At 34.5% G+C, this 23,862-nt stretch overlaps 1 protein-coding gene across 7 annotated transcripts in view; it reads right to left on the minus strand.

Moving 5' to 3' along the window:
• Bnc2 (basonuclin zinc finger protein 2) overlaps positions 1 to 23,862 on the minus strand; it is a 414,469-nt gene that overhangs the window by 135,252 nt on the left and 255,355 nt on the right. For all 7 annotated transcript variants that reach the window (XM_090330026.1, XM_090330027.1, XM_090330029.1 and 4 more), the window contains one exon: positions 1,042 to 1,144. In XM_090330026.1, coding sequence (XP_090186152.1) covers positions 1,042 to 1,144 — 103 coding nt within the window. The remainder of the gene's footprint in view (positions 1 to 1,041; positions 1,145 to 23,862) is intronic.

A 23,862-nucleotide genomic window follows, 5' to 3' on the forward strand; every position in this document is an offset into this window, starting at 1 on the left:
AAGTTCCTCACAACTCTTAACACACATGCCCTAACAAGCAAGGTACAGGATAAATTGAAAGAATTTCAAGACATGGCCCAGTGTTATTACCTCAGATCTTGCTAGAAAAACATGACATTTATAAAAAATACAACCCACTGGATGTTTGGCAGTACTTGGGAATGAAGAATATGTCCACTTAAGAGCCAATACCCCAGGCTGTCAAAAAATCTCAAGCCAGGGTTTCTTTTATAAACATTACCTATTGCTTAAAATTCTACAGTCTAGGAGGTGAAGAAAAATCTGCTTATTTCCAAGTCTCCTTTTGCCTCAACACAATAAACAAACCATATGAAATAATACGTAGTCTTCTCGGGCAAGGCATGTCAGTAGCAAAGCTCTGTGCACCTGGCAAAGAATCTCGACAGTTACATCCTTCACTCAGACCACCCTCAGCCCCAAACACCTACACCGAGAGCAGCATACTCCACCAACACTGACTGCCCCTCATTTAGGGCACACTGAAAGAGAGTATTTACAGATGGCTTTTTCAGATACCAGCCAAACAATGTTCCTGTTCACTCTCTCACCCACCTTAGACCATACAAAATTTTTAACATCTGGAAGGATAAACTCAGCCCCTAGCACATATGACAAGGGTGTGCAGTCATCGAAGAGTTCTCAGCCAGGAGGATTTGCCAGATTCCCTCGGAGGGCCTACCCCTGAAAGGCCAACTGTGGTATGTTTGACTTTCCATCAGGCCTGGTGCTTGCTGACTACTGCTTGCTCAGTAAGAACCCCACACTGACCGTCCTATAAACATCTTGCCTTTTTGCTGAGAGCTGTTTGCCTAGTCTTCCTTTCCAGAGCTGAGAGTATGCTATCTGAGAGCTGCACGCTGAAGGTTAAGTAACACTTGGGTTAGAGCTAACCACTCTCTTCTCAGGCCAGTGACTGCTCTAAACACACACACATACACACACACACACACACACACACACACACACACACACGCATAGGAACATAACAAGAAAAGGAAGAGGAGCCCAGGTTTTCCTCACCATGTGCCACCCAGCCATGTTTACACTGATCGCAAGTCCTCAGGTTAATCTTTCCTGGCTGAAAACATTCACACGTGCAGTTTACCAGTGTGCAACGGATGGCCTAGAAAACAAAGGAGAAACAATCAGCATCTGTTCAGAGGTATTTTGCTTTTTAATAAACATTTAATAACCATTTCAATAAACAATGCCCATTTAATTTTTAAAGGCTTTTATGTTGATAGAGGCCTAAGTAATTTCAAAAATCAATTTTGGTATCATAAAGTATCATTTACAGGTCTAGGAAGGTGGCTTAGTGGTAGAGAGCTTGCCCAGGATACATGAGGCCCTGGGTTCAATTCCTAGGTACCATGCAAGTAAAATAAAAGAGTGAGTGAATGAATGGATAAAATAATTTTTTAAAATATCCTACAAAAAAACCAAAGTTCATTCACTAACATAATATTTTAAAACATTCATCATAACATTAAATTATAAAGGTAGACCACATAGTATATTATAAAGGGATGATTACATATTATACAAGTAATGATGGGTTTGTAACAGCAGAAGTTCAAAGAGGAAAAACAATATTGCTACTGGGATATTTGTTTCTCTTCAAAGTAACACAAAAAAACAACAACAAAAATACATTCTAAGATGATAATTTTCAAGTAAAATGTTTGCAAAAGTAAAACATGGCAAATATTGTTATTATTAGAATAATCTAATTTGCTGCATTTTACATGCTTTGCTAATCTTTCAGATGTATTTCAAAATATACTCCTGCTGACTTGATACAAACTAGCCAATTTCTGTATTTATCACTTACTAAATCCTTGATTTATTTTTGACTGATTTTATTTTCTTTACAATTTTGAAAGAAAACCATAAAGCAACTCTCCTTTTATTTTAATAGTGATATAAGAAAATAAGTTTAAATGCTTTTAAATCAGATATAATACAAGACAAGACATTTATGTGAACATTATGCACAAAATAGTATAACTGTATCATAGAAAACTGATATACACACTCAAAAAAATCTTTCATTTCTTCACAATTACTTTAAAATATCATCTCCCTAGCTTATGAACCCATTGAAAATTAGCATACATTGAATATAACTTTTCATGGATAAAATACCTATGCTTAAAATTTGTTCTACAGCTGACCCATGTTTCTCGACTACAGTTAATATTTGTCTTACACGATTCAGTTCTACTTAGTACGGAAATTCTGAAGACCAAAGAGATTTATCTGGTCATCCATAGACTGACAATCTATCATAACTACCTGAACTGCCAGGAAAACATCGCTCCAGATATTATTGGTTTTGGAGGTAAGGAATGGCTTAGTTGAGGAAGGGGGGTGGGGATATTTCCTTGAAACTGAAGTTGTGTTCTACACTTACATGCTCCCTAAACTCACATTTGGACTCTTTAGATTTTTATATTAATCATCTCATAGGAAGTATTTTCGGTACTGTTAACATTGTTGGGACAAACTCCATTTACAGAGACAGACTTAATGAGCTTCTACTGTTCCCTGTGTTCTAGTTCACAAATTTAAAGTAGTTTTCAGATCACAAATTTGAAGTAATTTTGTTTCACTAACTAACTTTAATTGTATTGTGTGTCTGTTTGGTTTTGTGTGTTGAGGTCCTCACAATATATACCTTTGGCACTCACTCCTACCCCTCATTTGCTCATCTATTCACCACTAGGGAAACACGCAGCTGTAAATCTGCTTGATGTTTCTGGGACTCTCTTCCAGTATCAACTGTTCTATTATATATCAGCTAAATTGCAAATTTTTGTTTCATGTTTTAGTTATTAAAGGAGTACTAAGATTTTTCTTTTGAAACTTATTTCAGTTTCCATAGCTTACCGAATGAACAATGTATCAGAACATACTGGTTTAGAAAGTTTCTTTACATACTGTGCTTATTAATGAACTCATCTGACTGTATAATGAGCCCAATGAATAAGTTTATTATACAGTATGACCACTAAAAACAAGGTGCTTTGTAAACTATCCAATGATACATTCAGAGTTGGGAACTATATTAATATTAAAACATTTAAAGACTAGTACAGAAACTCACATAAAGGATTTTGTCAATGTATATTTTACAAAACTAAGAAAATACATAATTAAAAACTCAAATATTACTTTTAGCTCTAGTATAAACAAATCATTTCACTCTGTGAAAGTTCTAATTTTGTATTATGTTTATAGCACACCTTCAGCTTTAATGTTAGCTATATTCAAACCAGTACAAATTTAGACTAGTGATTTCATACATACCTGTATATATGTATAAATATATATATGTATGTACATGTATACATACATATAAAACATTTTATTACTGGCTAAATGGTTAATTCAATTACTCTAAATTAGTTTAGGATTCATGTATTTTCCTAAATGACTATATATCTGGTACATCTAAGAATTAAACTTTATTCCTTTCTATAAATTCTATTTCTTTTGTACCTAAACATACAGACATTAGAACACCTACACATCTTTTGTGTATAAACATATAAGTTCTAGAATAGCCATTTTGTAACTCTATAAATTCCAGAAAGTCTATGTTTTAAAATTAGATTTATGGGGAAAAACAAGATGATTGGGAGGGGGTAGGGGGAAAAAAAGAGAGAAAAACATGAGAAGGGGTATCAATGTTCAAGAAGTAATGTACCCATTAACTGACAAATGTAACTGTAACCTCTCTATATCTTACCCCAACAATAAAATACAATAAACACACAAAAAATCAGATTTATAAAGGCTACAGTTGTTTCTTAAGGGAATTAAACAATATTCTCTAAATAAATATTTTGAGTTAAAAAAAACTACTGTGGCTTCAAAGAAAGTTTTGTTTTACATACCATTTTGGAAATATACTATTTATTCACAACAAAACAGAACCAAAGTGATCACTTGCCAACTCACCCACATTTCAAAAACATAAATTATCATAAAACTATCAAAGCTAGTTAAACCTCAAAGAGATACATGTGTGACAAGGAAACAGTTGAAAAGAGCAGAAAGAGAAGAGGTTTCACTCTTGTGAACATACTCAATTCACCTGCCCTTCAGCTAGTGTTTGAGTGTTTTCCATTCACTGCTGGGCATGCTGAACAAGACCAAGCTCTATTCTTTCCCTGTCTGACTACAAGCTCTGGAATTTGGAAGTTGAGGAAAAGAGCAGACAGTTCAGTCCCTTGTTCCCACCTTTCTTTGCAGGGAGCAGCATTTTGGACATAGGCTGGACCCGATGTCACCAAGCCTGCCAGGGAACTCTTTCCTCAATTCTTACTTGATCATCATTCTCCCAACTCCCCAAGAACGAGAACAAATATTCTCCGTCTGAAAGTTAACAGTAAAAATCCTTGTACAACTACTTTAAGAGAATACAAATATTAAAAAAAATTAAAGTATTCCTTCCTCTTACCTTTACCATGAATTTTTCCACGCATTCAGCAACAATCCCCCCACTTCCTCATTACCACCTATATTTCATTTCTGCAATCTGACTCTATCCCCAAATGTTGCTGAAACTGTGATTCTTTAACAGTAGAAGATTTCATCACATTTGGTCCCCTGTTTTCTAATCTTCTCATCCTCTCATCACAAGTCAGTGCTGTGAGCAGAGTTAACTTCATTACTGGATGGGAGAAACTGACTATCCTAATTCTTCTGGCAACAATTCTTCACTCTCTCTCCACTGTAAATAAATATAGATGTTTCCAAAAGCCAAGATCTCCAGTCTTAATTTGCTACTTTCATCCTCTCATACAGATTCAGCTATAATCACCAAAGCAAAACCCATTACTTTGGAGTCCAGTACTGTGCGTGTAGCAAGAACAGAAAATAACAGTAGGAATGACACTGCAGCTATGTCAAAAGGCAAGAAATAATGAATGTGAAGTACGTGGTACTCTGCCTGGAAACAGTATAAACTCAGATTTATGGGCCTGAGAATGTTTCCACAGTTTATATTTAAATGATAATTTTCCTTATGATCCTTCCCAGTATATTAAGTTTTATTCTAGTACTTTGTAAAACACTTAACATATCTATAAGTAACTACTTGGACATATAATAAGGCCATATTATTCATGTTATAATACTCTAAGGTGATAAGAAAGATTCCTGTCTCTATTCTTAAATGATATAATGGAGAGGAAGGCAACTCTCTCCATCACTACGCAGTTCATTTCTGTCGTCTATTAGAAAATGAAAGAAGCACATAATTAATATGTCATAAATACCAATATTCAAGAGTACATCAAAATGAGGCATAGGATATATATACTTGTAGTCCCAACTATTGGAAAGAATGAGGTAAAAGGATATCATTTGAGTTCAGGACTTGAAGAGCAGCGTGAGCAATATAGCAAGGAAACTTATCTCCAAAGAAGAAAAGGAAATCTGAATTACACAACGTAGGTTAGCTGATTTTATAAAAATCAAAGATTTTCAGTAGTAAGTTTATTCTTAAATAGTAAATGAGAGTGTATTTGGAAGTTCTGTTGGATGTGTTTCAAAATCCTATTCAAATAATATTAGGCAATTAAAATGGAAATCTCTGATTTTTTTATATTCACAACTGACTTGAACTCTGCAAGTATACGTGAAAAGTTTTTACAAAATGGCATTTTCCAACAAAGCATAAATTGCTATTTCATTTAATATGTGGTATCACAGAGAAACACAATTAATAAACAAATTTGTTATCTATTTTTAATTTGGAAATTCTTACCTAACTTATGTGATACAAAATAACAAAAACAAAAGAAGTAAATAAAAAAGAAACAAACTATAAGCTCTGAAGAAACAGTCTAAATAAAGAGACTAGCTTTAAAAGTGAAATACATTTCAGTTCTGGGCTTTGGGTTTTCTTGTTGTTCTGTTCTCTTTCAAAATATACTAAAAAAAATATACCCCACCAATTTACTAAACTCTCTTCAAGTGTTCAATGTCTCTGACACTCCTATTAACTAAGGCACTTCTTAAATCCACTTCCTCATTCAAGAGGCAGCAGGATGTTCTTTATAACTTGGGTTATAAAATTTTACTTGAAATATTTTAAAATGTTGAAATTAAAATTAAAGTCACAGAAAAAGGTAATCAAGAATAGTTTCTTTATACATACTAGTTTTTATAATGGTGATACAATTTAGGTGTATAAACTACTTGGCTGTAATGGTTAATAGTAACTTATTCAATTTTTTCATTTATAACAGGAACAATTATTATTTGTGATGTTGGCAACAAGACCCAGAATCTCAAGAATGCTTGACAAGTAATATACTACTGAGCTATATATCCCTAGCCTATGAACTATTTTTTAACTAAATGGAGTAGTTTTTGAAGATCATATACAGGTACCATGAATATGTAAAATTGATAGACTCTGTGAGGATACAATATAGAAATTTATGGTATAATTAGCACTCATTAATCACTGCACATTCTATTTACCTCTGAACATACATAGGTCCCAGAAGGAATGTATGTATGGTGTCAAAGGTTAAAGTAATCTTTACATAGGATAGAAAAAGTCTTCAAATACTTCCAATTTAAAAGGGTAGTATAGAAAAGAAAATTATTTCACATGAATCTAGATGTTGTTTATTCTAGGATTTCCATAAAATACATGTAGTAATTGCAAAATACCAGTAGGTAAGACATAGGGATATACACATAGGGATATATACATTATCAAAGAGATGGACATGCATATTTGCACATCCTATGCTTAAGTCTACACACAAGGACTCTTAACCATCTGTATCACAGTAATAATGATTAAGTCAGCAAGCAACTCTGTCAGTTTGGGTGATATTTTTTTCTCCTTCTGTTTTTGTTAGCCCCAGTCCTTGAACTCAGGGCCTGAGTGTTGTCCTTGGGCTTTTTCAAGGTTAGAGCTCTACCATTTGAGCCACAGCACCACTTCTGGCTTTTTCTATGTATGTGGTACCAAGTAATCAAACCTTGGCTTTCACGAATACTAGGCAAGCACTCTACTACAAGGAAAAACTCCCCGCCCTCTCCTTCTGTTTTAATATGGCTGATATATAAAGCTAACTAAAAACAAACAACTACTCTATTATTTTTATAGAAGAAGTTAGCATTCTAACTTCTAGTCCATAGTGCAACTTAAGCAAAGAAATTCTACATCTTCTAGTATGCAAAAAGATACCCTCAACTACTGAATTTATTTATGATATGAATTAAGCAATTGCCTAAGAATTTACTCACTTACATAACTCTTATCTCATGAAAATAAAGGAAAAGCCGACTACAATACCATAGGATTTAATTTTGCAATCAAAATTAAAATTTAGAGAAATAACATAATCTGGATAAACATGGAGTATTGACAAATGACTGAGGCTAGAAAAGGCCTTCCAAAAGCAAAACCAAATAACATCCCCCTCAAAAAACCTGAACAACCTAAAATAGTTCTATCTAACTATGAAATGATCAATAAGATAGTGTGTTGTCTGTATGTATGCAAAAATGTGTAAACAGGTAAGGAGCGCCGCCATTTACTAGATGTGATTATCAGTATTATAAAACTTACAAGCAAGACACATTAATCTTGCATGATGGTAAAAGATGAGAAAATTTACACATAAATTAACTTTCCAAAATAGAATACTCACAATTGTCTAATTGTTTTCAATGTACATGAAGAAAAAGCTAACTTATGAAAATCATTTATTTAATCTACATGCTCTGAAACTTCATGGTATCTTTCCACAAGAAAGTATGTAATTCAATTTTGTGAATGAATCAAAAGATTTAAAAACACCTGGGCCTTCCTAGAGTCAATACAAAGGTGAATCAAGGTAAGAGGTACTGATTTGAACAGCAGACAACATGGTAAGCAAAAAAGGATGTGTGATCCAAAAATGAGTAAGTTTCAAACCAGGAGCAACTCTAGAGGCTGAGATCCAAGGATCAAGGTTTCAAGTCAGTTGGAAGAGCCAAATCCTTGAAATTCTTATCTTCAATTACCAAGCAGAATGCCTGATGCAGAGTTATGGCTCAGGTGGTAGAATGCCGAGATGAATGAAAGTCAAGCCAGAACGTGAGGCCCTGAGTTCAACTCCTAGTATGCACACACAGACAACAGACAGACACACACACAAGCACATGCACATGCACACGCACACACATACCAATAGTGGAAAGGAGGGTAGACCTAAATTCAACAAAAATACACTGTAGAAAAAAACTGTGAACCAAGAAGGGACATTTTTCACAATAAATACATCCAAAATAGTAGGGAGATTAATTAGGGAAAGTTAATCTTTGAGCACAATTTATGTTAAAAATCACTTTGAATTTCTCTTTTAAAAAAGGCATGTCTTATGTCGGGAGTTTGGCCTAGTAGTAGATTGCTTGACTAGCATGCACGAAGATCCAGGTTCAATTCCTCAGTACCACATACATAGAAAAAAGCCAGAAATGGTGCTGAGGCTCAAGTGGTAGAGCTCTAACCTTGAGAAAAAGAACCCAAGGACAGTGCTCAGGCCCTGAGTCCAAGCCCAAGACTAGCAAAAAAAACAAAACAAAACAAAACAAAAAAACCGGCATGACTCCTTCAAGTAACAAATCAAGTAATAAATAGCAATATAACAAATATATAAATAATATTTTGTATAATAAAATATATTTTATTACTATTTATTATAATGAATATACTTTGTATAATGAAATATCATTTGGCCACACTGATTGATATATGGTGAAACATCTAAAAAAACTTTGTAGTATGCAAAGTTAAAGAAGTCATTAAAAAAAACAAGACAGGAGAAAGGGTATCAATGTTTGTGAAGTAATGCACCTTCTATCTGGTGAATATAATTTAACACTTCTATCAATTACAATAAAAGTATATGAAAAAAAGAAGTCATTAAAAATACTCCATAATGTCATTTGTGGAAAGCATACACACCAAAAAAATAATACTTAGGAAGCAGGTTAGTAGTTATATAAGGCTTGAAAGGAGTAGAAGAAATCACAGTTGAAGGGTATAATTTTTGTTTTGTTTTGAAGTGATGAAAGTCTTCTAAACGGACTGTGACAATGTTAAAAATACACTGAATAGTGTGCTTTTTAATGGGGAGAATATGAAAAGACAGCTTAAAGTTGTTTATTAAGCAAGGTAAATTTTGTTGTACTATTTTGTTCCATGAAGTAAACCATTATTTCATAAAATAGCCTTTTTCAGCAAACAGTACAGATTACATCTATCTTTCAACTAATAGATCTTCAATACATAAATGTTGAAGAACTTAATAAGTGGGATCTACCATGGGAATTTCCCTACTGCTTATAAACACAGAAAACATTTGTTGTTGCTCATTTAAAAACTGCAATTATTACATGTCATTTTTCTATCAAGACATCCTTCAAAATTTTGAGAGTTAAAACCCTCTCCATAATATTCAGCAATACTAATATAAAATGTTCTAAAAACCTCTACAAAAATTTACTCATCAATGATAATTGGAAATTCAGTCACATATACATATATATATATATATGTGTATGTACATGTGATATTCCTCAATTCACTGTGATAGAAAAAAATTAGTTCAGCCAGAACCAAATGTAGTTTTATGAGGGGGGGCATGGAGGAAAGAAGCAAAACTATAAGCTTTGGTCGTATCTTTTTACGACTATGAATGTTCCTGTGACTGGCGGAATACAGAATCACACACAGGAAGAAAGGGACAGACAGAAGCACATAAATCTTCAGACATAGATCAGATGAGCATCTGTAGTCATTACCTCGCATCACAGCCAACTATCAACTGACATGAGGAAGACCCTATTTAAATAATTTAGGAGTTCAGAGTACAAATCAACAGCGGGATATAGCCAATTATATAAAGAAAATACTCATACTTTCATTGCATCAAAGCATATGAAAGCTTTGGAGTGTGGATGTGTTTTCCCCCCAATTAAATCAGGCCTATGGTAATACAAACTATTCTGTTAGGCAATTAGTTATATTAGAGAAACAGGAAATGAAAGGCATTTCAATTAAGATGTTCTATTTATTGCTGCATATGTTTAAGTTTTACAGACTACTTTGGAAGCTCTAACATAACTAGATAGAAAATATTCTTTCTGTGTATATACCTATTGCCTAATTGCAAATAAAGAGTTAACTCATCACAGAAAAATCAACTGCATTAACTATACTCAACACACTTTCAGAATGTCTAGCTACACAGAACATCTGATATCATCTGAATAGTAAGTAATAATCATTTCATTTCACCTTAATGTTGAATCAGCATTTCCACTGATATACATTTTATTCATTTTCACTAATGTAATTTGAAAGGTGGTAATGTGATTACATTTCTCTGCGGCATTCATAAAAATAATTACTGATAGGAAAGACATTAATAAGGAAAGGGCTTATAATGAGATAAAAAGATTTATAAACCTTTAAATACTTCCAAAAACATACACATGTACACACGTGAGCATGCATGTGCATGCCTGCCCCCCCACATACACACACACATACACACACCTACACCCCCTAAGCAAGACAAGACAAAGCCTAAATCTTAGTACTTCTGAAGCATCTCCTGAGATGTACATTTGATTTTCATGATGATCACACACGGTGGTGACCAAGCACACGGGTAGCAGTGGAACTCAATGCTTATCCCAAAATGAAATGTTAAGACTTCATTTTAAGTCAATGGTATTATCCCTTCTTAGATGCTAAGTGAAGGACCTTATTTAAGAAGGAAGTTCCTGGGGTGGGGGCACAGCTGAGTGGTAGAGTGTGTGCCCTGGCCTACACAAGGCCCTGGGTTTAATCCCCAGCATGTTTCAGAGAGAAAGTGGGGGAGGGGAGAGAGGGCAAGAAAAGGAGAGACACAGACAGACAGACAGACAGACAGACAGACAGACAGACACACACACACACACACACACACACACACACACACACACACAGAGGCGGTGGGGAGGGGAGTAGGTAGGTGGGCAGGCAGGCTAAAATCTTTACTTTCAGTGTAAAAAAGCTGACCACATTATTTCAAATGCCAAAGCACTGTAATCAATCCATATAGCAAGCAAGAGCATAAGGTAGATGACCTTTTAACTAAATTTACTCCTGTAGGTTGCGAAAAATTCACCCAGTATAGTAACAAGGGAGGAAAGTCATTGCAAGTGACAACTGACTACCCAAGCCAACAAAGGCAGGTTTTGTAAGACTAATAATAACCCATGTGTGTACAGTGCTATGAAGCTTGTGTAACACTTCAAACACACTCTCACACTTAATCATCAAAATCCCTGAAATTAGAGATTTGCAAACACCAGAAAAGATGCTCTGAAATGTCCCTAAATGGTCATATCCAGTACGTTGGCTATTTTCCACTCTGCCTGCATTTGAAAAGAAAGCAGAGATAATCCTCCTGTCACCCTATACACAATGAGGTTTCCTGACAACTTTTTCAATTCCAATAGGAGATGTGAACAGAACCAAAAAGAAAGGAAAAGCAAAAAGGAAGGGTTTATGCAACTTAAAAAGGTGAGGACAACTGCTAAGTCAGTAATTAACAACTTACACTAGGATTTTCTACAAATGGTGGTTGGTTTATTATGGATAAAGTGACTCAGAACAGTATTTTATGGTCTCTTTAAATGGTATTAAGAATTTCCAAATGTCAAACTGAAAATAAGTAAGATAAAACACTCCTAAGATGTCTTGGCCTATTATATAGAATCTTGCCTACCTGCCTTGGGAATGCCCATTAGTAGCATGTATCAACAAGCATTCTAACAGTTTCTTGTGTGTGTGTGTGTGTGTGTGTGTGTGTGTGTGTGTGTGTGTGTGTGTGTGTACTGGTACATCGTAATTGTCTCTGATAAGTTGAGAATATGCTTCTTTGCATAAAAGCAGGTATCACCACAGGAATCATACCTATTACAAATAATGATAATTATTTGATGAACAGTCTGTGTGCCCCTTATACGTTATTTATGTTAGGTCGTTGGTTCCCGGGGGACGTGAGCTGAGACTCATGCTGGCTTCATTAGAGCTTCATATAAATCAATGAAGGCACATCTCCATTTTACTGGTGACTAAGAGTCACTAGAATTTTTGCCACTGAAACCTCTCAGGTAATACATTTTTAAAAAACACAATGTTTTCATTTCTTTCAAAACATAGTTTTCTCAAATTCAAAGGACTAAATTCAGATGTTCAGAGAAATCCCACAAATTTCTTTAGAATCTGTCAGTATCTGAGGGTAAAATGTGCCCTGGAGTTTTGAAAAAACATTATTCTCTTTTTTTCTTATAGTTTATAGAGGAAGACAGAAGTGAATTGTCATCTAGCTACTAACAAATGCCTCAACACTAGTGAATAAATTGAGAGACCTAGGCAATTGGTGGGCAGGAACTTTGAGCTAACTCTTGAGAAATTAAGAAATAAATAGAAAGCCTAGTATTAAAAAAAAGGAGGGGAGCCTTCCAGAACAATGTTAATGTCATCTTGGGCATGCGGACTGGGTTCACATATGTGTCAGCTGAATCAACATAATGGGCTATAACAGCTTCGAAGCAGCTAATATGGTCCATTGGGTCAATAATCCGTGAACTAAGAAGGATTTACTTGATAGACTATAAATGGTTCATAAGAACTCAAGAATCACTCCATCAGATCAAAAATCCAATTTTCATATGGTGTCTTTCTACAAATTAGTCAAAAGAAAGTAATGACTCTGAAGGACTTCAAGGTCTATCAGTTAAAAATTCATGTTTTAAAGAATTGAAATGTCTCTTCTGTGTAGGGGGAGGTGGGTAAATCCTGGTATGAAAGGGGAAAATACATTTGCTTAAGGAAGGCTAATAGACAAGATGAACTATGCAAAGGGCTTTTCACAAAATGCATTCTAGGTGCATCTTGTTAGGAATGCTAAACACTCAAATACATACATTGTGTATACTCATAGTCCTTCTCCCCTTGCATGTCTATATGTACTATCATTGAGAAAATGTAAAAATACTATTTCTAGGATAGCTATATCTAAAAAACAAAGATATAAGTATTTTATTTTTTGCTTCTTTGTTGCATATGTATTACAGTTCAGCTATGAGAGATGTGGAGAGATGGGAGGGACAGCCTATGGATATTGGAAAATTGTCATTTTAAAAGCAAGAACATACAAAAGATTAAAGAGTATAAACTACAAAAGGTAAATAGTAAAAATATTTTATCCTCGAATATGTTTTCAACATTCAAAACAGAGCCAGGATGAACAGATAACTGTGCTTCTGCCCTTTCTTGACTATGAAAAAAGGAACCATGTATTCTGTGTTTGTGAATTTTGTTATATAGTCACACTAGCTGATAGTGGCAGAAGGTATTTTTTTTCTTTAGAGCAAGCCTACTATGAAATCATTGTATTCACTATAGTTTGTAGCAACAAAGAACAGAGGGAAAATGCTGCAAAAACAGCCCTGTAATAAAATTTTTAAGAAAGAATTCCTTTATCTGGGAAGAAAATGTGATATATCATCTCTCTCAAAATGTTATTAGCCTCCCTTCTTCATTAGAACAAGAAGGAATCATTTCTTTTTCTTTTTACAGGGGTAATACTGAATAAAATAATAGATGTTTTCACATCAAGGTGCATTAGCTATTGACATAAGCTTACTACTCTTAACTTTTACACAGGGGAAGAAAAATTCCGTTAATTCAGAAATAGATAAAACTTTTCTCTGTGGTTATAGCCATATAATATTATGTGTAACTGCTTATTTTTAAAAAGAGCCTTATTGGTGCTCTCTGAAGGATTTTCTTTTATACATTTCTTTATCCTATAATTTTGTCCCTGTTGGGCATGCTGCCCAAATTTAAACACAAACAGTCAAGCAATGAAGAAACATTAACACATTTACTGTGAACAAAAACTCCCAGTTGTACAGTGAAATTTTAATACATTTCAACTTATCTCTTTTACTAATGGGGAGAGTACAAACCCCGCAGGAATTCGTTCTGCAAACTGGTAATTACAGTAGACTCACTTTTTTTATAATGCACATGTATAGCCAGAAACACACACACACACACACACACACACACACACCCTGGCTGCCCTTTTGATGTAAGTTATAAGAGAAATATTTTCAAAAATTATGAAAATCTATAGCAATAGTAAAGGAATGCATTATGTTGTGGTAAAGAGTCCTATAACAGAATATATGCACAAAACTACATATTAAGCTGTGTGTTTTACACATTGGAAGGTAGAGACTTACCTGCATCACATTTACCTTTATAATCTTAGCATATGGAATAAATCTGCTACGACTATACAGTCAGTTGTGGCTTTAAATATAATAATTTACTTATCACATAAAGGTGATACTCTCTTATTTGTATTTAGGTTTCCTACTTTATAATCTCTATTACTGAGGAGTTAAGTCTTTATTTTGAAATATCATTCAATTTCTTCAGTAAATAATTAAGAACTACAACATAAATTTTTCTCAAGGCAGGCATAAGTGCCTCTACAGGTAGAGACACTATTCGACCATCTCCTAAATACCGGAAAGTAATATTACCAGCACAAAAAATCATTTTTACAAATTGAGTAAAAATCTTTCTAAGAAATCAAAATACGTTAAACTGTCAAGAAACTATCAATATATCATTTATGTTAATCTCACATTTCTAAATATTACCACATGAGGGTAGAAAGCAGCAGATAACACTTTTATGTGGACATTCTATGAATTCCAAAAACAAATCTTCTAAACTATCTATTTATGACTGGGTATTAAGTACAAATTCCAAAGATAACTGTCTGAAGATGGAATCTATAACATTATTATGAAATATTTAACATGTTTTCATGACCATACTATACAACTACTGTGAAAAAAATCATTGCCAAATCCTTCTAACTCAGATGAAAATTAAAGGTCGGCTTTGTAGACTTGGCTCAGGCAGAATGGATAGACAAGGAAGAAGAATTTTAGAGACACTGAAAAGAGCTACCTCCCTCTCTGGCCACAAATGCAATTGTTCTGTGCAATTACAACTGTTGGCCTCTCTGTCAGTAACATTATCTTCCAAGTAACATACTTGGTTCTAGCTCAAAAATCAGACATTACCATCATAGGTACAATATATATGTATTATATATATCCATATATATATATATATATTCTATGTCTACCTGTCTGTCTGTCTGCCCACCTATCCATCCATCCCTTTCTCCCTCCCTCCCTAGGAAACATCAGCTACTTCTATCTGGAAATGAAATGATATACTTCCCATCGTGTGAAAAGCCAAACATCACAATATGTATTTTTCAACAGTATTTCTTTACATCAATTTTTTTTACTTCCCCCTTTACTTCTTGAGTATCAAATATGTTGAGCTTAAATATAAATACATGAACAACCTGAGTCTACCTTAAGGACAGTTACATATAATCTTTAGTCTCCTACCAGGCACTAGTAGCTCATGCCTATAATCCTAGTTACTGAGGAGGCTGAGATCTGAGAATAGAGTTTAAAGTCAGACTGGGCAGGAACATCTGTGAAACACTTATCTCCAATTAACTTCCATAAAAAGCTGGACTTGGAGCTATGGCTCAAGTGCTTCTTAGAACACTAGCCTTGAGTGTAAAAGCATAGGGACAGTGCACAAGCCCTGAGTTTAAGCCACATGACCAGTACAAAGACAAATAACTAAACAAATTTAGTCTCTACACTATGCTGTCATGATATTCACATTATAAACATGGAATATCTTTTAAGAGTATATGGTCTAAATGAGAGGGGAAGGTGACACTGTTTAATAAGAAATGTACTCCGTACCTGACTTACTCAACTGTGACCCCTCTATACATCACCTTTGCAATAAAAAAATAAAATAATAATAATAAATGAAAAGACTATGTGGTCTATTAAGAACAAATCATTCACCTCACAGAAAGTCCTTTTTTTAAAAAAACTTCCTTTTACTAAATTTTAAATGCAAAAAGAGCAGGGATATGAGACTGTCATATTCAAGAAATTTTAAGGATTAAGTCATAACTCATGCTATACATTCCTAACTTTTTTCAGATCAAAATAAACTGAAATTTCATATTTTATTTCCATGGTTGCCTGGTATTGAGATGACTGTGAGCAAAACTATGTAGTCCGATGTGACAAAACACATCCCTTTTAATACCTTTTCTAAATGAAGACTCCTTCAAGTTGCCTTTCTGTAGTAAAGGTAAAGGATAGTCTGAGAGTTAATTCAAATTCTTTCCACAGGCAGATGAAATCTTCCTCATTTGCTTTCTTAATATGGAAAAGAATCAAATGATTAATTAAATGTTTTAAAGAATAATCAAATGGTTAGAAGGTCTTGATTATCTAAAGGTAAGACATGAAAAACAAGTTGTATACTAAGGTAAGCTCAATATTGGTTTTCTTTTTTGTGTCAGGGCTTGAACTAAAAGCTTGAAGTCAGTGTTTGGGCACTATCTATCTACCACTTGAGTTACAGTTCCACTCCAGCATTGTGGACGGTTAACTAGAGTCTCACAGACTTCCCTACTTAGGTTGCCTTCAAACTGTGAGCCTCAGATTGCAGCCTCCTGAGAATCTGGGATTGCAGGCTTGACCTGGCAAGATCAGTAGTTTTAAATACTGAACTATATTATTGGTTGATAATTTAGAGAGCAATTCCATATGGTGTGAGGCTTCTGCTTCTTCACTTTTAGTACAGGACATGTACATACACTACTGAATGAACTAATAAATGCATACAAGCAAGATTTGCTGCTCTATGAACAATTACAAATGAACCACAACATTTTGTTCCATTTATCAATCAAATTTAGAACTATGACATATCCAAGAAAACCGTATGTATACTCCATTATATAATCCAACAGGATCCATAAATAGATATCCACAGATACTATTCCACCAGACATAAGCTGGATTTGTGCAAAGTAGCTCATGGTTTCTACCCCATTGGCACAATTAGTATATTCCTCTTGAGTAAACCATAAACAGATCAGGAAAGGCACAATTCAATATGATTTTTGCTGAAACATTTTCTGAATATCCATAGAACTGGCAGTGAACATGCTTTAATATTTTATGTTGGATCATATGCAGTAAATGTGAGGCCATTATTTTTATTGTAAAATATATTACCTATGTTCAAATTGTTTAACACTGACACACAGCTGCCAGACGGCACGCTTCAAAACTGAAGTGAAAATGGTAGAATTTTAAAAGTGTACGAATTTGTTTGGTATTATTTTCTTTTTAAAAATGATCAGCAAATGGGTACCAAGACATGTGAAAGGGTATCAATGAATGTGAATTAATGCACCTTCTATCTGGCAAATATCATGTAACCCTTTTACTAATTACAATAAAAAAATGATCAGCAAATTTTAGAACTAAGGCTCACTATACTCATCTAGTCATATTTTAATTGCTAAAATATCATTTCTAATATTAATTCCATTGAAAAGTAATTTTGCTTCTGCATCTAAAGTAGTTAAAATAGCAAGTTCCCCCTAAACAGTTTAATTTTTTACAAAGTTAAGAAGTGATGGAAGCAGAAAATTCTCCAGTGTTACAAGTAGTAGAAAATGGTAGTAATTATCAATTAATAAAATTAGTTTGGAAATGATGCTATTACACCTGAGTCAATGACAAAACTCTGAACACAAAGATTAGGTATTTACCTTAACAAAATACGAAGTTAAAAAGAAATATAAAATGTAAAGGAATGCCTCCATTGTGAAGTTGTGTCTTGCTTTAATTAAAGATCAGAAAAATAAATGATGGGATATCTTTTATTATTTAGATATTTTGGAGGGGAGTAAGAGAGGTCAATAAATTAAAGGTGAGATTTATCTAAATGCTGAGAAAACAAGGTTGCATTACCCAATCTCATCTTCCTTAACTGAAGGCCAAATGTTCTATTTCTTTAAACAGTGCAAAATAAAACAATTATCTATTCAATATAAAAAGAACAGGTATAAGCCAGGGCCATCTGTAGAGGTATTCCACAGTCAATTAACTGGAACTTCAAGATCTAAACAACTCTAAAAATCACTCCACCTTCCCTCAGATTTTGCAACCTAGGTCATTCTACCTGCCTCATCCACTCTAGTCCTGTTCTTGTTAATATGATCAAAACAGACATGGAACTCTGCTGAATGAAACCAACAGATATAAATGCAAGATGCTGTGTTTAAAGGATTTGAGGGGTCAAGGGAAATCTTTAACTTGTGCAGTCCCTTGAACATTGTGAGAGAAGTAAGCCATTTCCTGAGGAAGGCCCCAAGAGTTTTTTCAAGAAGAGAAAGAAACTCTCACAGGGAGCTGAGGTTCAAGCCAATTGTTGAACCGAGAGTCTACTCTATACTCCTAAACCTGAAATTAATGGAGAAGGAAGAGGAAACTAGGGAGGAGAAAGTCTAGGTACTCAAATGACTATCCATTTTCATTTTAAATGGATACAGGGGAAAGACATAAATATTAGTATGACTAATCAATCCCCATAGTAAGTCCCTTCCTCCCTGCCACCACTGACTAATTTTTCAATATGCCTTAAAGTAGAGCTTGCCTGCAACTGGCAATAAATACAGCCTATTTCCTATTTCAGGATATCAGATAAATTCTACAAATGCTCAAAGATAATCTACAGATAAATGCCAGCACAACCTGAAAAAGTAAATGCTCATCAATGTTTCTCTTCTCCCTCATCTACACAATAAAGTATGGAAGACATACTGAAATCAAATTTTGACAGTTAAAAGTTCCTAAGGAAAGGAAATTAATTTGTTTTCATTCTTTTGGTCATTTCTAAACCCCTTGTAACAACTAAAATTCCTTATTCTTAGCCTTTATAGACATAACATATATTCTTCACATAATTTATAATAACTGTAACTGAAGTGGACCAAATAACACCCAAGACTGATTTTTGAAAGACTAACATGCCCTTTTCTGGCTTCTAACTTAAGAAGAAAACAAAGTACTCATTTATTAGACAAATCAAAACTAACTATTTCCTAATAATCTTATTTACTTGGTAGAGACTTTGGTGTCAGATTTCAAGGCCCAATATTATGAATATATCTTCTGATGCCACTGTCCTCAGGAAGGGGACTCAACAAAAATTTCTCAAGTCAACTCAGAATGCTAAAGAAGATGTGATATAAACTGTGTGTACTGATCAGAGAAGGAAAATCAAAGTATATGCGCCTATTAGCAAAATCTAAGACGCCCTCCTGTTGGTGCCATCCACCCCTTCAGTGCCTCACTTTTCTGCCCACTCAGGCTTCCTTTCACAGCTCTGGACGACAGGAATGCTAATTAGTGTCAGTTATGATGGGGTTTTAGAGACATGGACCTTTGTCTTAGAGGAAGTGGGCTGCAACCACCAACTTACTGAACAGAGGCTACCTAACAACCCATTAGATGGAAATGACTTTCCAGCCACTTCCTCCAGGGACTGCATCAGAAACTGATGGCTTAGACAGATGGGAACATTTTTACATTTCTGTATTAACTGCCTCCAGAAAGATGAATTTTTTATCATTTAATGCTTCCTCATTTCATCTGCTTCTCTTCTCTGTTATCCCTTGACTCACTGCACTATTCTGATATACAATAGTACCTAAAGAATAAAGAACAAAATACTTTGCAATCAGAAAGAGTACTTCACTGTATATATTAATAGCATTCCAGAGATTTTACACAAAAACTTTAGGAAATCCTTACAAAGAAACTTTGTTACTAGAATATTGCTCTGAAACATAATTCCATGGTTAAAAAAGATGTTTATGATAGTTGCCATTTCTTCTATTAATTGTCAAATCCATATTGGATTGGAATAATTTTATCAAGAGGCAAAATGTAATCCTATTACTTAGTCCAGGAATGAATAAAACCAAGCACTGCATATAACTTACACCCCTGGTGTAAAGTTAGGCCAGACAGGCTTTCAGCCAGCATTCTATTTACATGCATGGACTATTACAGAATGAAAAGAAAACTTTCACACACAGTATCATCCAGAATGTTAATGTTACAAAAGAAGACTTGCTACCAGTTAAAACTATATTTTACAGATTTTACATCAACAAATGTGAAGAATAGCTTTATTCAACACTTGAAAATATTTTGGGAAAATAGCACTGCTTCATTTATATTTTCTGTATTCCAAATACTTTATAATTTTGTTAAATACTATTTTTGTGTGTACCAGATCTGCAGCCTGAACTCAGGCTCTGGGAGCTGTTTCTGAGTTATTTTGCTTATGGTGTTCTACACCTTGAGCCACAACCTTACTTCCAGCTAGTTTGGTGGTTAGCTGGAGATAAAGTTTCATGGACTTTTCCGGCTAGTTTCAAATTTCACTCCTCAGATTTCAGCCTCCTGAGCAGCCTGGATTACCAGGCCTGAGCCACTGCAATAAGGCACCACTACATTTTTTTTAAGCTACACAACATAAGGTGAGGTCAAAGCAAAATTCATAAAACTTTCTTTTTTTCTATATATTTTTTACTGTAATTAATAGAAGGGTTACATGATATTTGCCAGATAGATGATGCATTAATTCCCATACATTGATACCCTTTTGCATGTCTTGGTCCCCATTTCACTTCCCCCCACCCCCACCCCTCATCTTGTTTTCCCCCATTCCCTATCCAATTTCAAATAACCAAATACAAATATATCCAATATATCAGGCAACAAAGAGAGATACTGTAACAATATGAGATAACCAAGGGACAGCAAAAGAGATGAGAGATAACATAGTACCTTAAGAACAACAATCATTCATTATATGGCTTATGTTTCTATATCCTAGAGATCTTTCATTTAGCATCCTACTATATGGCCTATTGTATCAAGGTTTTGCTCTACTGCAAATCTCTGCTAGGAGAGCCCAAGGTTTCTACTGATTATGACAAATGAGGGAAACCATTGAGCCTAAGTTCCTTTGAGTCTGGCTTACTTCACTTAATATGATCTTTTCTAAGTCTTTCCATTTCCTGAAAAATAGGGCAATGTCATTCTTTCTGACAGCAGCATAGAATTCCATTGTGTACAAATACCATATCTTGTTGGTCCACTCATCAACTGAGGGACATCTAGGTTGGTTCCATATCTTTGTTATGGTAAATAGTGCTGCAATGAACATTGTTGTGCTGGTGAATTTAGTATGTCTTTGTTTCTGGATGATTGGGTAAATGCCAAGTAGTGGAATTGCTGGGTTATAGGGGAGCTCTATGTTTAGTTTTTTGAGGAACTGTCATACTGCTTTCCATAGTGGTTGAAGGAGTTTGCACTCCCACCAACAGTGTAGTAGTGATCCCTCCTGGCCACATCCCCTCCAGCATCTGTTGTTATTAGTTTTCTTGATCCTGGCCATTCTAACTGGAGTGAGGTGGAATCTTAGAGTTGTTTTGATTTGCATTTCTTTTATGACCAGAGATGTTGAGCATTTCTTCATGTGTCTATAGGCCATTTTTGTTTCTTCTTCAGAGAAGACTCTCTTTAAGCCTTTGGCCCATCTTTTAATGGGATGGTTGTTACTTTGGCGATCAGTTTTGGATTGATTCAATTTTTTGAGCTGTTGATATATTTTAGATATGAGGCCTTTGTTGTATGGTTGGTGAAGATCTTCTCCCACTCTGTAGGCTTCCTACTTAGTTTACTAGCTATATCATAAAACTTTCTTAAACATAAATCTTTTTCAGTTAAAAAGATCTTGCAGGATAGTAGTGATGGCTTTTAACTCTGTGACTGTGCTGAAAGCCATTGACTTTTTTATAATAAATTGCTCTTACCTAAAGAAAACAGACCTTGTTGGTCTGTTTTTACATGTATTAGTAAAACTAATAAAGCTACTATATCAAATAAATGCAGTGTGAACCTTTCTTAATGGACACATCTCTTTCACAATAACTTTATCAAACACATCAAAGAACAACCACATTACACTGAATAATGTAATTGCTTTCTGTAGGACACAATTAGAGGATGTTGTCAGTGAAACTTCCTAATTCACCAGACATAAAATGAGAATGAAGAAGAGAAATAATCTATATTAAGAATTTGCATTTTAAGTCTGTTGTTACTTACACTGTAGTGCTTTTTTGTTAGCCTACCTTAGCAATATTGTTAAAAAATATACGATGAAACCTAATTCTACTTGAACATATGATAATGCTGATATTACACAGATGCTTTCATGATCAGATAAGCGCCTCTGAGTTTTCTAGGAAGCGGAGGTGGTTTTCCTATCCTGCATAAGCAGTTAAGACTGCCAGACAAAAAGTTCCTCAATGTTCCAGTCACAAGTTCTAGTGACAAAGTAACAAAACCTTTATTAAAAATGAAAAATAAAAGACATTTGGCTCCATGAAAGGTTAATGTGAAAAAATGGTTTTTGTTGAGTAAAACAGAGTTCCTGGGATGCTCTACATATTTTGATGACCATTGTCCATTTCCTAGTGTCAAAATCTCCATGGCATGAAAGGCCCACTCCGCCAGTGGAGACCATAAACTGATTCTTTATAGTGAGCAAAACACTGGAAATTTTAAGATCATAAATTACACCAGGGGAGAATGGGCCAGAAGAGTGTGAGAGACCTGCAATTGAATCTACACTTAGCATCTATTTACCCTGAGCAAATAAATCTTTAAGGCTAGTCCCTGGTCACTGGATTATCTATAAATTTTTTTGTCTTTACTGAGTTTTCCTATCCTCACTTATAAAAATAAAGCAATACTACTGTATAGAATTTTACGTAAATGAGAGATGCTTAGTTTAAGGAGTCAAAAGCAGTGCCAGATATACTAAATGGTAAATTAATTACTATTAATTATTAATCTTTATTTTATATAATTATTATCAATCCTTATTTTATATAAAATAAGTATTGAAGAAAAATCGATTTATACACAAGTTACTACATTTCCTATGTAGGTTAGTGGGTATGAAAACCCAACAAGGAGTGAAGAGAACTAAAAACCTCAGTTTTGCCTCCAAATTTGTCATTTACTAACATGTGAACCTGACAACCAAACTATACTTCAACTTTCTCTTTCATTACACTTGTCTTGTCATATGCTCCAAATTTTCTCAAATCTCTAAGTTTATATAATTTGTAGTAATATTCTTTCTTGTCAACCTAAGTTTGTCTCTGGTACAAGAGAGAACTTTGTTGATTTTTTGTTTCTTTCATTAATGCTTAGAACAATGCCTTGTGAAAAGAAGCAGTTCAAGACTGGGTGGAGTACACTGTTTGCCTAGCAAATGTAAGGCTCTGAGCCCAAATCTTGGTAAGAAGAGGAGGGAAGTGAAAGAAGAAAGGAGGGAGAAGAGAGTAGAAGGAAGGAGGATGAAGGAGAAGAGATAAGAGGAGATGGGAGGAGGAAATAAAAGAGAAAATTGTTCAACCTAGGCTGTTTGAATGAGGCTATACAGACCAGGCGTGACTAATTCCTGTGTAGAAAAGTGTACCACAGGGTTTCTTCAGAGCCACTATTCATGGACTCAGAGTTTTTATAGTAAAAATAGGGCAAATGAAACGACTATTTTGACAACAACAACAACAATTGACTGTAAATGTTCTGTACCAGGAATTGAAAATAGAGGCAACATGAAACAGACAATTTTCTTCTGAATCTTAGGTTGTGTGATAAGTAAGTAAGAGTGGAAAGCAGGTAAACACAGGGTGTTGTGATGAACACAGAAATTACCCCTGACTCAGACTTGTTTCACAG

Source organism: Megascapheus bottae, chromosome 3 (genome assembly GCF_031878675.1).
Source record: "Megascapheus bottae isolate mThoBot1 chromosome 3, mThoBot2.hap1, whole genome shotgun sequence".
NCBI classification, from domain to species: domain Eukaryota; kingdom Metazoa; phylum Chordata; class Mammalia; order Rodentia; family Geomyidae; genus Megascapheus; species Megascapheus bottae.